Source organism: Saccostrea echinata, unplaced genomic scaffold (assembly GCF_033153115.1).
Source record: "Saccostrea echinata isolate AGI-Se365-2 ecotype Australia unplaced genomic scaffold, CSIRO_AGI_Sech_v1 ptg000047l, whole genome shotgun sequence".
NCBI lineage: Eukaryota > Metazoa > Mollusca > Bivalvia > Ostreida > Ostreidae > Saccostrea > Saccostrea echinata.
In genome coordinates, this window is record NW_026889796.1 from 12,889,580 (window position 1) to 12,905,406 (window position 15,827).

The 15,827-nt window shown below is 31.7% G+C and overlaps 1 protein-coding gene across 1 annotated transcript; it reads left to right on the plus strand.

Annotated features, from left to right (window-relative positions):
• The first annotated feature begins 765 nt into the window (after window positions 1–765).
• Window positions 766–11,478, plus strand: LOC133202584 (sulfotransferase 1B1-like). Its single transcript, XM_061338425.1, has 6 exons — window positions 766–1,005; window positions 4,050–4,276; window positions 5,095–5,224; window positions 5,576–5,670; window positions 5,894–6,071; window positions 11,030–11,478. The coding sequence occupies exons 1-6, from the start codon at window positions 858–860 to the stop codon at window positions 11,140–11,142; spliced, it is 891 nt and encodes a 296-aa protein (XP_061194409.1). The 5' UTR covers window positions 766–857; the 3' UTR covers window positions 11,143–11,478.
• Window positions 11,479–15,827: the final 4,349 nt, after the last annotated feature.

Sequence of the window (15,827 nt, forward strand, 5' to 3'; positions counted from 1 at the left end):
TACGTGTACATGTCATGAGACTTCACATATATTAGTTAATCACTTATTTTGAAAGGCATTAATGCCTTTCTGCAAACAGCATTACAGCATTGTTACACAGTTTCTAAATACATCTTCATTGTAATTAAAATGCTTTATTTTTTCTCCTTTTATTTGTTTTTACCCATAAAAATCACGGATGGTTTCTATGATTCAATAGTTAGATATAAAAACTCTACAATTTTAAGATGCAATGAAAACTGTCTTTAGAATCCGACAGTTGTGCAGTTCGTTTACTGTGAATTCCGAATTTATTTTCATTCCTAATTTACTAACATTTTCCTTTTTTTTACACTGTGTATTCCGACACCCTGTCTATTCCGACACAAAAATTGTCTTCCTGTGCAAGTCGGATTAGACAGGTTTCACTGTATATCATTTCTGGAGATCAGTGTTACTGAAAATGAGAACATAAATGCATTTCACATGTTAGTTCTATATACAGCTAGTTATTTGAGAGACATATTACTAAATGAGATTTACTCTGAAAAGCCTAGATATGTTTGCTGAAATATCCATTACTAAAAACCATTTATAAAGTCTATAGACGTTTTCATTGCCACTGAGCAGAAAACAGGAATAAACTGCAATAATGTCGTGATGAGATTAGAGAAAACGCTTTGAACTTCCAATAAGAGGTCCATTTTCGAGCCAATATGCAATGACTAAAAGAATCGAGCTTTTCCGACCGTAATACCCAGTGAAAGACTTATTGACAAATTCTTCGACCGCCAAACATAAACAATTCTGGAATGGCTTCCATTAATGGTGAAGTTGTGACCTAGGTTTTTTGTTGTCATCTCAGTAGCTGGGGAAAAATGGAGAAATATAAGCATGTTCTACCGGGACAGCATGTCTATAAAGGACGTTTATTTTTTGGTTTTTCGCCACCAGATGTTCTGGATGCCGTCAAAGATTTTGACGTCAGAGAAGATGACGTTTTTATTGTGACGTACCCAAAAGCAGGTATCTATAACTTTTTAAATTAAATCAGAATCTTAATGTTGAACATATTTCATACAAAGAAACTTTAAAGGATTTAGGAAATTGAATAAAAGAGTATGTGTTTTTCTCTGTAAAAATAATAATAATAATAATAATAATCCTTCGGAATTTTTTGTTACTATCATGAAAATCACAATTATCTCGGCATATTTTTATATTAGCCAATAACTTTTTAAAATCATTTAATAATTATTAGTAATAATTAAAAATCGATTCATTATAATTAACTTCACTGCAGATATATATATTTTATAAACAGAAATTAAAATTATTTGAGTTTTTCCTAGTTGATTTTAACCTCTGATAATACTGTTTGTAAATTATCTTTTTCTTTTTATCATCCTATAAATTTATTGTCTTTAACCCTCCAATTTCATCTAACATTTCAAACAACATTATGTAAATAGTTCACTTTGACGCATTATCAGACCGTTCTTGTTTAAGTCAGGGCCGGATGTTGCACCAGAATGACATTATATAACAAGAGACCATGTAACATGAAAATGTCATATCTCTTTCCAAATTTATTTTTAATAATAATAACATATGATGGTTGTGAAAAACGATACCCTTTTTTCGTGAAGAATATTTTCCCCGTTTTTCTTTTTTATTAAACGTTAAACAATCAAACAGTTTCCGTTTGATAAGTATTTGACCATTTCATTTTTTTTTCTTCAATAATACTGGATGAATGATTCATTACAATTATTAAGTTTTTTTTAATTATAGGAAATAAATATACATCTACTTCATTATCTAGATTTTTTTATTAAATGAATAACAATCAAACAGTTTCCGTTTTACAAGTATTTAACCATTTCATTTTTTTTTTCGATAATAATGAATAAATATTTCATTACAATGTTTAAGTTTTAATTATAGGAATTAATATACATGTTTTTCATTGTATAGATGATTATATTAAATTTGAAATGTGTAATACTATAAAGTCTATTAATTGAACGTCAAAATCTCAAAAGATGACATGTACATAATTGTATTAGTTTCAAGGCTATATAACTAAGAACCATCTTAAGGAAACACCAATTTTGATAGGTCCTTTTATAAAATTCAATTTATATGAGATTTGTACTCCTCGCAATAGTAAAATTAATGACCAAGAGGGATCCAAATCTGTATTGAAATGTGCATTGATCAGCTCATTATTATCTTAAAGTTAGAATGAAACGCGTATACATTTACATATCTTCGGTATTGAAAACAGATTAGGAATCATTTCCTTATTTGCTGACGTGGTTATAATCCTTTAACAACCTTAATTGTTTGAATTTAAAAAAAAAATATGAGCGTCATCAGATTCATTTTCCCCGTGCAGTACTGTAAATAACCTCGCCGACCCAGGCGACCCACCCTTGTTTTGCCCTGCAGCGACCCACCATTAATGACCATGCACTTAAGAATATAATTCAACTTACCTTGAGGAAGAAAATTTTCAAAAAAAAAAAAAGTGTGGAGTCGAAGTCGGGAGAAAATTTTCACTACTGAGAATTTTCTGTATCTAAAAATAGATCAAAGGTATTTACAACTCGTGGGGATTTCCTGTTAAGTCTACTTTCGGTTCCCCATAAATAAATTGACAACATAAGCTGATGTAAAGGGACACCCAGGAGATCCACCCAGCCCCACCCTAACCCCCAATCTTTGACAGCTGTGTCAAAAATAGTATTTAAAAACAAGCAAAATTATGATCAGGCTCCCCCTTTAATTTCCCACCAATTTTTTTATTTCCGGATAAGCTGACAATTGACTTTAAAATATGGAACGGTGGGAGTGTTTGATATTTATTACACCGTAATGATATACATTATGTATTTAAACAAAATGAAAAAGAGTATATTAAATATTCAAAACCATAAAAAGGTAAATTCATTACCTTTATTAAAAAGGTACACCATTCTTTTAAAGCACGAAGAATTTCATAGCATATATGTTGCATACATTGTATATGCAAATTATGGATTTCGATTTAAACTATTAAATAAAGATAATGTTGTTCAATAATAATTTCTGAAATTTGTCCTTTTGAATCACTTAAAATCCTTATCTTCCAACAGTAAAATCCTATTTCAACAACCATTTACGCTAGAGTAATATCATAATTTTTATTTTATATTTTTCAGGCGCGGATCCAGGAATTTTTTCCAGAAGGGGGGGGGGGGTTCCACCCCAGTCAAAAAAAATTCCAACCCAGAAATTCCTTGACTAAAAAAAAATAAATATCCTTCCAAACCAAACCTATTAAACCATAAAAAATTCTTGACAAGCAAAACAAAAAAAAACCGTGAAATCCATTTCCCATTGGTCAAAAAAACCTATTTCGAGGTCGTGATGGTGGGGTCCACTTTTTCTTGGGGGGGGGGGGGGTCCAATGCCATTTTTTATACTTTTTATAACTCTGCAAATTCCGGGGGGGGTTCCGGACCCCCCCTCCCCGCCCCCTTTAGATTCGCGCATGTTTTTTTTTAATTTTATTTATATATTTATTTATTTATTTTTTGCAAATATTTTGCGATAAAGTCAGATTATTCAAACTTGCAAATTTTCAAAAAATCACTACATGTATAAAGTTTTTTATTGACATTTTACAGTAAGCCATAAGTTTATCAAATAAACTGAATTTCCCGGGGGGGGGGGGGGGGGACTGTGGCATTGATCAAATTGTATATTTTTATATTCACATAACTTGATCTGATTTAACAATATTGATATAATAAAACTATTATACGTTTAAGTAAATAGGTACTTGTTTTAATGAATATCGATCTGTAAAGTAATTTAGTAGAATACATGAATTATACTTTCGATAGATCTTCGAATTTCTACGTACTACATGTATTTCGAAATGCTGTCCTTGTAACTTTGAAATACAAAGCACTTGTTAATATATTGAACTAACCATATCTTAACAAATTTACGCTATTTTTTTTTCGTTATAATGAAGCTCTCCTACCTGAGAAATTAATTTATCTTCAATTTTTTTTTAGGAACAACTTGGCTTCAAGAAATTGTATGGCTGATTGTAAACGATGGAAACATCCAAAAAGCAAAGGTGGAGCAAGTCTACTTTCGGTCGCCATTTTTGGAATTCAAAGACCTGGTGCTAAACGAAGTAGGCCTCGAACTTGCTAAACCCATGCCCTCCCCAAGGGTCATAAAAACTCATCTCCCCGTGGATCTGGCACCTACTGGGATCTTCAAAACCAAATGCAAAGTAACATTTATTTATTTCAAATTTATTTATTCATTTATTTATCTTTTAATTTTGAGGGTTTTTAAAAAAAAAAATTATTTATATATTTATTCATTTATTTATTTATTCATTTATTTTTTTGAGTAAGCTGTTTTTAATAACTTCAAGCGGAGTTTAAACTTAGTTAGTGAATTTTGAAAAACAAGATTTACCTGCCAAGTATTTTTTTAAAATATATATTTATTTCTTATTATTATTTCAAATTGTTTACTATTTTATCAATTATTTTCTAATTATAGTGAACGAGGCCAAATGAAAATTAATTTTATATTAGATATTCCACTGCAGGAAGAAACTGTTTTGAAGTTTAAATTTCTCGTTAAGTTAAAATTTCTCGAACGAGATGTAAAATAACACACAATCAATCAAATATTATTTTTTCATTTCAAATTTTTACATGATTTTTGTTTATCTTAAACATCACTCTGATTAAAATCAGATCCTTTGATCCGCTCAAATAGATCGCTACACACCTTGTGTAGCGATCAATGTGAGCGGATCAAAGGATCTGATTGTAATCAGATTTTCTTAAACATATGATCTGATTTATAAATTTAAATTCTTTCATGAGGAAAGTTAATTCTTCTATAATTGTGAATTACAGAAATTCAGTATCATGCAACAATTAATGAACTTATATAATTTTTTCTCATGCATCCAATATTTGTTCACTTGCAAGTAAAAAAAAAAAGTAATGAAATTTTATTATCTACAAATATTACAGGATTTTTTTTAAAAATGTATTTCTCCATGGTTACCTTTCTTTATTGTCTCAACAGAAATTAGTCCTGTTTAGGAATCCAAAGGACCTTTGCGTCTCCTATTTCCACTTTTATCGTTCCAGTTCGTCCTTTGGAAACTTCCAAGGAAGTTGGCCGGAGTTTCTGGAAATGTTTTTAGATGGACATGGTATAATCCTAAATAAATTAATTTCCTTTTCATAAAAATTAAACTGAATTTATTTTTTTATGTTGGAAAATTAATATATGTATTGACTGAAAATTTATACTGAATATTTATTTTGTATATGCATTTATAATGTGAGCACCACCTCTCGAGTGGCCTCTTTTATATCGATATCACTACGGCGTCAGAAAATCCCCAGTGTAATATAAAAAGTGCAGAATTTTCATCCAGATAAATTTAAAATTTTAGACTTAAATGGCATCTTTTTTTTCAAATTCCTGCTAAGCTTACAGTAATTTTTAATTTTATCGTGGCGTCCGGAAATCTTTAAATGTTAACATTCATTTTCCACAGTCGACCATGGTTCCTGGTTTGATTTCACAAAAGGATGGTGGGATAAGAGGGATAACTCTGATGTCTATATTTTGTATTACGAGGATATGAAAAAGGTTAGAGTTATCGGACATTTCTTTCTGTGAGGGGAAAAAGTTATTTAAAAATTTTCATTGATATAAATTCTTAAGGTATTCAATATGTATAGGTGCGCCTTGGGTATATAACATGTACATGTAATTATGCATGGCATATACATGTACATGTATATGATTGTCATTGTGCCCGCATTTTTTATCGATGTATAAAGGATCGTCTCTTTTTTTTTCTTTTCGTAAGGATCTGAAAAATGAAATTAAGAAGATGAGCTGCTTTCTCGATAAGAGCGACATATCAGAAGATACAGTGGACAAAATAGCCAATCACTGCTGCTTTGAGAGCATGCGCACAAACCCTATGACAAATCACCACGACGTATATTCCATCAACAAAGAGATTTCACCTTTACTCCGAAAAGGTTGTATATATGGTATTTCTTTAAAAGCATTTAAAGAATCAAATTACATTGTAATTCTTTGTCGGTTAAATTGTTGAATAAAAGATGAAGATATGTAAATTGTTAATTTCAAGATCATATCCTGTAGTCATTACCGTCTTTTCAAGAGGGGTGGGGGTGGGGGTTGGATTTGAACAATTCAATTCAATTCAATTCGTTTATTTACCAATTAAGGGCCCTCATGGGGCAAAAAGAAAGTACATTGTTAAAATGTATGTAATGATTATGATCATACACATTAAAAGCCAGGCCTATTTATTAGAGAGTCTAAATACTAAATTATGCTTGCTTAATGCTAACAAGTAACTGACTTTAAAAATAAATAAATAAATGAATAATTGTCCAAATGGCCTTTTGTTGTTCTATAGGAGAAAAGACGATTTCTCTCTCTTGTTTTTATCTCTAGGGTTATATCATTATTATGTGAAATAATCAATATTTATTTAATATTTGAAAACAAAATTAATCACCCTTCACCTGTACTAAACATTACAATTTTAAAAGTACGTTGTTTTGTACTTTTTAAGATTATACTCTAAGTCTTATATATAATACAAATGTGTAGGTTTATAATTAGTATGTTCATGAAGGAATATGATACAATGTAAGTTTTCTTGCAATTCTGGTACATTTCAAGCTGTGATAAAGTGGGCGTATTTGGATATCAATATACAAAAGTAAATTAATTGTCATGTATCTTTTAGTACATGCTGAGAATTATTCGTGATTTTTCATTTTTGCATCAAAAGATGATATATTAGTTTCTTGTGTTCAGGTACTCTATCAATATGATTAACAAAATATTATGTCATTTAAATGTGTTCATCCATTTGCTATTTCCAAACTGACTGAAATGAATAACATTTTTCACTATATGTAACAAATTGTAGGTTTCAGCAAAAAATAATAATGATAATCATCATCATCATCATCATCATCTCTCTCTCTCTCTCTCTCTCTCTCTCTCTCTCTCTCTCTCTCTCTCTCTCTCTATATATATATATATATACATGATTGAATTAAAGTACAAACTTTTTCAGTTTATTTTCAGTTTATAAGTTAATGTATACCCCTTTTCTTCCTTATGAAAGCGTGAATACTAGACTGTGTACTCTCCATATAACTTTTTTTTCTGGAGACATGCCAATGATTGTATGTCTGACTCTCGAAAATTGCTTCTTTTGTGCTTTTCATCCCCCTCCCTACAGCATGATGAGGATTTGAAATCCTGGATTCTCTCCTGTTTAATGTTTTCGTATTACTTACATTTAGGTTTTTTTTCCTTTTCGTTACAGGTATGATGGGAAATTGGAAATCTTGAATCATTCTTTCCAAGAACTTTTGTCCCCCGCTTTCACGAAAGCGATGGGACATTAAATCTCATTCGCCTGTCAGCCGTCGCCCACGTGGCGCATTGGTAGAGTGTCTGCTCTGGAGTCGCGGAGTAAGGAGTTGATCCTTACCTCGCGGGTTCGAATCCCACGTGAAGGGACGTGAAGACCGATCTTTCGGATGAGACCGTATAAACCAAGGTCCCGTGTCGCAGCGCAGTAGATGTCGCCACGAAAAAGATCCCTTACTCCTCAATGGCCCTGAGTGCCGAGTATAGGTCAAAATTTGCAGCTGTCCACCGGCAAGTGGTGGCGTCTCCATATGAGTGAAAAATTCTCGAGAGGGACGTCAAACAAAAAAAAAAACCCAATCTGTCAGCCTGTCCGTCTGTCAGCTTGTCTGTCACAAAAAATTAACTTTTGAATGAGAAAAGATGGGGTTTTCATATTTAACATGTACATTACTTGTGATAAGACCTTTACAAATATACTATGAGTTTTGATCCCGTGACCTTGACCTTGAAGTTTGACTTACTGTTCAAAAATTATAACATTACTCTTACCTTGCTCATAACTTTTGAATGAAAAGAGATTGGGATTTCATATTTACATGTACGTTACCTGTGACAAGACCTTTCAAAATGTACTGTGATTTTTGACCCCATGACCTTGACCTTAAAGTTTGACCTACTTTTCAAAATTCATAATTTACAAAGTTATAACTTTTAAATGAAATAAGATACAGCATAAACTCGCTTGCTTTGAATTTTTTGTCGGGTGGAAGAAAATTCAAAACGAGCGAGTTTATTGGTCTGCATAGACGACTAAAAAGGGTTAGGAGGTGGATAAAACATACAGGTTGGTAACAGAATATATCTAGAATTAGGGAATGAAAGATAGCTGATTGACCAATGCCGGAAAGTGGAGAAATACATCCCCAACCGTGCGCAGAAAATCTTCCGCCGTAAATTGCACCATATTTGCATCACAGGACCTGAAGCTTTATGGTCAAAGACTAAAATGTAAAACCATAACGCTACAGTTCTGCAGCTACATTCATATTCGACATGTGCATTACCTGTGACAAGACGTTTCCGAACATGCTATGATTTTTTACCCCTTGACCTTGATGTTTGACCTAATTTTCAAAAAAACAATTACTTTTCATAGGAAAAAGAAAAAAAATTATATTTGACATATGCATTACCTGTTTCAAGACCTGTCCGAATATACTTGGTTTTTACTTTTTAGCTCTACTGGTCAGAGACCAGAAGAGCTTATGCGATAGTAAGGTGTCCGTCGTCCGTCCGTCTGTCTGTCTGTCTGTAACCAATTTTTCAAAACGCTACTCCTCCTACAGTTTTGGTCTGATTTCAATATAACTTGGCACACAAGTAGACTACACTAAGATACATAATTTAGTGCATCGGTTTTCGATTTCGATGAACAGTGTTTCCATGGTTACTAAAAATAGAAATTTCTGTGAAATTCCTTTAAAATGCTACTCCTCCTACAGTTTTGGTCTGATTTCAATATAACTTGGCACACAAGCAGACTACACTAAGATACATAATTTTGTGCATCGTTTTTAGCTCACCTGAGCTGAAAGCTCAAGTGAGCTTTTCTGATCACCCGTTGTCCGTCGTCCGTCCGTCCGTCTGTCCGTCCGTCCGTCTGTAAATTTTTCACATTTTCAACTTCTTCTCAAGAACCACTCGGCCAATTTTAACCAAACTGGGTACAAAGTATCCTTGGATAAAGGGGAGTTTAAATTGTTAAAATAAAGGGCCAAGTCCCCTTACAAGGGGAGATATTCAAGAAAAGAAAAAAATAGGGTGGGGTCATTTAAAAATTTTCTCAAGAACCACTGGGCCAAAAATGTTGAAACTTATATGGAAGCATCCTGATATAGTGTAGATTCTAAATTGTTCAAATCATGACCCCTGGGGGTAGGGCGGGGCCACAGTAGGGAATCCAAGTTTTACATTGAAATATATAGGAAAAATCTTTAAAAATCTTCTTCTCAAGAACCACTGGGCCAGAAAAGCTGAAACTTATGTGGAAGCATCCTGGGGTAGTGTAGATTCTAAATTGTTCAAATCATGGCCCCCGGGGGTAGGGTGGGGCCACAGTAGGTATTACATGGGGGGAAATCTGGTAAAGAACAGCATGGCCAAAGTTACTCAGGTGAGCGATGTGGCCCATGGGCCTCTTGTTTTGATTTCGATGAACGGTGTTGCCATTGCTACTGAAAATAAAAAAAAATCTGTAAAATTCCTTTAAAATGCTACTCCTCCTACAGTTTTGGTCTGATTTCAGTATAATTTGGCATACAAGTAGACTACACTAAGATACATAATTTATTGCATCGGTTTTTGATTTCGATGAATGGTGTTGCCATGGTTACTAAAAATAGAAATTTCTGTGAAATTCCTTTAAAATGCTACTCCTCCTACAGTTTTGGTCTGATTTCAATTTAAATTGGCACACATGTTAACTACACTTAGATACATAATTTTGTGCATCGGTTTTTGATTATGATGACTTATGTTGCCATGGTTACTAAAAATAGAAATATTTGTGAAATTACATTAAAACGATACCCCTCGCCCCCCCTTACAGTTTTGATCTGATTTCTATATAATTTGGCATACAAGTAGACTACACTAAGATTCATAATTTAATGCATTGGTTTTTTATTTCAATGAACGATGTTGCCATGGTTACTAGAAATAGAAATTTCTGTGAAATTACTTCAAAAAGCTACTCCTGCTACAGTTTTGGTCTGATTTCAATATAATTTGACATACAAGTAAACTACACTAGGATTCATAATTTAGTGCATCGATATTTGAGTTTTTGATTTCAATGAACTGTGTTTCCATGATTACTAAAAATAAAAAAAATGTATGTGAAATTCCTTGAAAACGCTATTCCTCCTACAGTTTTAGTCTGATTTTAATATAACGTGGCACATGTAGACTTTACTAAGATACATAATTTGATAAATTGGTTTTTTTTTTTTTTATTTTGATGAATGATTTTGCCATGCTTAAAATAGAAATTTCTGTATATTTCCTTTAAAACATTACTCCTGCTAGAATTTTGGTCTGATTTCAATCTAATTTGGCACACAAATAGACTACACTATGATACATAATAGCACATGTATATACCTGTTTTTGATTTCAATGAACGGTGTTGCCATGGTTACTAAAATAGAAATTTCTGTGAAATACTTTAAAAACGTTACTCCTCCTACAGATTTTGTTTGATTTCAATATAACTTGGTACACAAGTAGACTATATTAAGATACATAATTCTATTTATTGCTGCATGTTGCAAAGTTTCAAATCCAAGTGCTACTTTTCCTTTGTTTTATTTTTTTATTTCATATTATTTTATTTTTCTTTTTTCTTTTTATTTATTCATTTGGGGGGGGGGGGGGTAACTTATCGTTACTGGCATGGTGGGGAATTGCAAATCCTGGATCCGTCCCTGCAATTTTTTATTTTTTTTTTTAATTCATTATAATTATTTTTTGGAGGGTATTACCTACATTGTAGTTCTGTTGACTATCGTTACAGGTATGGTTGGAGATTGGAAATCTCACTTCACTGTCGAGCAGTCGGGATATTTCGACTTGTTATACGCCGAGAAAATGAAGGGAATCGACATACCTTTTCAGTATCAGCTTTAGAAAAGTCAAATAAAATAGAATCTTTATTTATATGCAATACACTTGTTCAGTAAAATGCTATTTTGATATTATTCACCTGAATGTAATCTTGTTCTTAAAATATATATGGGAAGAAACGTTTTCAACTTTGTTATCTCGAACATTGACAGTTTTTCACCAGCAGTCCGACATGACCATGAAATTCGACTATAACATAGATTGTTTACGTCGCAATATCTTGGCACGCCATAACAGGACAGAGTCGAAGAATAAAAATCTGTATATAAAATGGTCGAAGTTCAAAAACATTAGAGATTTTGAATATAAGTTGAATACACCTTTGTTGTACATGTAATAGTGTGATGGTTTTTTTTTTTTTTTAAACTGATTTTCTATATAAATATTATTCTTGTATTCTAAGAATTATATATAAATATAAAATTTAAATAAAAGACCTAAATGCGATTGTGCATTGTGACCAATAAATTTTTTCTTTGTAGTTCAGCAGAATATGAAATTCATATTCACACTGAGTTTATTACACGCAGAGATTGTTTAAGTATTTATTTTCTGAGTTCTCGGATACATGTATATAATAGTTTGTGAGCAGAAATTTATGCCTGTTATTGTTAAAGCAAAAAAAAAATGTACAACCCTATCCACGGCCGAATTCTTGGTTCAAGATGTATAAGTAAACTACTTTGAAATGGAAAGTGTCGAAGGAAGAAACGATTTGTGTTCATTGGGTCACAAAATTTTGTTGATCAGACAGACTTGTACTGAAAACAACGTATACGTATACAACAATCTATAATATTATACTTTCATGTAAATTAGTTGAATCTGATTCGTCGAGAAACATCTGTTTGAGAAACACTATTACCCGCTGAATAATGAAGCCACGCCCTCCAGCATAGCAACAGTCCGATATTGCTTGACGACGGGTGATATTCCAAAAAATACAGACTGCGCAGAATTTATGCGCGTAAGGATCACTGTGACATGTATTGGCATTAAACATTCAGTATAATAAAATAAATACCATGTATAGTCGAGTGTAATATTGAAAATTTTCACCCCTCGAAAACCATTGTCAACCTCGGCTGCGCCTCTGTTGACAATAGTTTTCTTGGGGTGAAAATTTTCAATGATACACTCAACTACATGCAGTATTTATATAATACAATCATGCATGTTCGTGCTAGAATTTTTATAGTGTTAAGAGCATGGAAAACATACTTTTGCTACCGTGTATGTATAAAATTTAATAATTGTTACCCATATATACATATTTCATTGACTGATACATATACATGTACATGTATAGAAAAACTCGAACCGATCGTGCGCAAAACATCATCATCATCTGACTCAGGTCTTTTAGGAATCGGTAATAAAAATCCAGCATTAGTATGCATAAAGTCGGCAAACACAGTGCTTAATAAAGCTGTTAATTGCCTGTCTTGTGTCATTAGTCTTTATTTGCTTTTCATGAATAAAACCAGTGAACAAGATTTACCAGAAATCGATATACAGAAACAACACACAAAGATGCTCAAACTCAAGCGCAATGGTGATTAAGAATTGTTGAAAATATTACGAAAATGTGTTTCCGGTTTAGCGATATTGATTAAGCAATTATTTTACGAGCGTGCTTTGACGTTCTGATAAGCTAATGGTTGCTTCATCGGTCATATTTATGGAAGCAAATATTGTTCATTCGGTGACAGAGGAAAAAAATCTTAAATTCAGTCGGCATGCATGTCTCCCTTCATCATGGCGACGGAAGTTGTTTTCAACCAGAAAATTACGGCTTTTAAAAAATCTGGAAAATTACAGGCAAAATTACGCCGATTAAAAGCAGGAAAGAAATTTCTCTGAAAAGACTTCTGTCATGATAAGAGAAATTTATTTTTTCCTTAAATCCATATACCAGAAAAAATCTGTACACAAATCAAATAATTGTTAGTCTGTTCAGAAGTTCGTGATAATCAGCTGTGTATTTTTCTTTTTTCAACTGAGTACATTTAAAGAATGCAAAATTGATAATACTAAGTTATAATTAGAATTTCAGAAACACAAAATACTAATTTTTTTTCAATAAGGTCATGAGATAATGAAACAATACATATGTATTTTATAACATTTATCTTAAATAAACTGGTTGAAATATCAGTTTTAATTAAACAAATTTTCAAGTCCTTTCATGTGACTCATTTGTTATAATGAGCTAATTATGTACATGTATATGCTCGGAGCTCATTACTTCGCAGATTCGATAGTGATGGGAGTTTTCTGCCATAGTTCTGGTATAATAATTTATGCTTGCTTCAACTATTGAGGATTTTTAGATTGTTAGAATACATGTATGTGGCCTTGTGGTTCATTGCAAGTTAAAACGTACGCGTCATTTGAAGATTATGCATTACGTATATACCTACATGTACATGTATATGCAAAAAGCACATGTGGACTCTTTATATACTAAATTGATTTGAAGAGAGAACCTGGAGTGCTTTTGTTTTATAAAAGTAAAACAAAATGGGCAACAGATTCAGACACATACATGTAGCAAGTTAGTGTTTCATAATTTAATTATTATACAAAAATCATCTGCGTTTTGCTACACAGATTGGTGGGAATTTTTAGTGTCTATGTTTATTTTAGTTTGATACATAAACTAGGTTTTCAAGTATTTACATGTACCTATTTCAAAAAAAGGAGAGAGAGAGAGAGAGAGAGAAGTTTAAAGCCTAAAAATGACGATGGGATTTTTTTTTTTAAATACTTATACATGTATACGTGTATTACCTATCTTTTCCTGTTCAAAACTTAACCACCTTTTCTACATTTATGTGTTTAAAATTGTAAAAGTGCAAATATATTAACATCCATATAAATATATTTATAAAGATTCACATGTTATAAATACCAAATTTATTTCCTCAATAATTAGGGAAGCATGGTACGAATACCACTATAAATCAGTATCGTTGAAAGTTAAAAAAAAAAAAAGAAGATATTTAGGCTAAAATTAAAAAAAATATTCATTCTGGTAGCGAGCTCAATCACCTGCCATAAGCTTTGTTTATTTTCAAATTTCCGCCGTGGGTATTTGAATCTGTAAGTTAAAATTTTCTTTTCCTAATTTTGTTAATTTTCAAAGTGAAAAAATATCAAAATGAAATGAATGAATTACTAAAAAAAAAAAAAAGCAAGTGTGACGAGAGCGAAGCTCAATTAATATTCCAACTGGAATATGAGTAGGAGTGGGGGGGGGGGGTTTATTTTATATCTGTTAGTCTTTTGGATTGTTGTACTCTTTGATTGTACATATAGTACCTTATTTCTACAGTTTATTTTTTTTTTAACTTTTTAATTTTTTTTTACTTCTGTAGTTCTATTCTTGTTACCCACACTGTATACGTATCAATTATGAGGAACTAGCACTTGTTACAACCTGTCCAAGTGTAAAAACCATCCTGGTTTTTTTCCTTCTTTCATTCTTTGCGCAATCTATGATTAACGGAAACTGTATGAAGTCTGCATGTGTGCCTTCAAAATCATATACAACTGAGAAAGGGGAAAAATTTTAGTTTTATATAATATTCCGTATTTGAAAATATTGTATGTGTATGAACTCAATGATCCCGATTTGTAGATTTTGTGGAAGTTAGGAAATCATTATCACCCACACAAACTTTTTAAAGAGTTTCCTCGTGAATTCATGTTTGAAAATAGAAATTGACGTGGAAGAGATTTTTTTTACTAAGTTTTTCTTTCTCTCTCTTAGTAGATAGATATATAAGGGAAAATTTCTTGATACTTAGTTATCAGTATTCATTTAGAAACACTTTTATTTCTTAAAGCTATATATGACGTATCTGAGCTAAAAATAAAAAAAAACGAGATTGAATGTAGATGAACATGATATTTGTTATTTACGTTCAAATTAAAATTTTCACCGATTTTGAACATGAATAATCCCACGTTTCTATAGCTAAATTGACTTTAAACTGTGTTTGATATTTAAATGCGGTGTCGGTAAATTAATCGGTTATTGTTCTAAATTTCTAATATTTATGAAACGCGATTGATTTAAATTGTGTAATTTACAGGAAAGTCCTATCTTTATATAAAGTAATAAAGAAAATAGTAAGATCCTTTTAATTTTAGTTTGTCTGAACTTATCAAAAATACGTCATATATGACTTTAATGATCAGGATATATATACCCGGTATTGACATGAATACATTTTACTTATTTTCATTTCAAAATGAGAGGAGGGGGGTATGCATGGTGGAGAGGAAAGGAATGGGGGAAATAAATACCGTGTAAATAATATATTAATACTGTAAATAATGCTCAACATAAATCTATGTTGTTTTATCAATGTCATCTTCACTGAATAGCTCGTATTTTTTGTTAGTTTCTTTCTTTTTCATTACAGTTTTAAAAAGAGTCTCAGATATCGAAGATGTTCTTAAGTGCTGTTCAGTTGTTTTAATTAAGAATATTTGATCAAATTCTAAATTTTTACCCAAAGAAAGTACACAGAACAGCTGTTGGAGACAAGTTTAAACGCATTGTAATATAGAACGTTACTCATAATTTTCCCTCAATTTTGTCATTCTATCTTGCATGTCAGCTTTTCAAAAAGAGCAGTACATGTATACATTCTGCTGTAAGTTTCATATATCCTTTG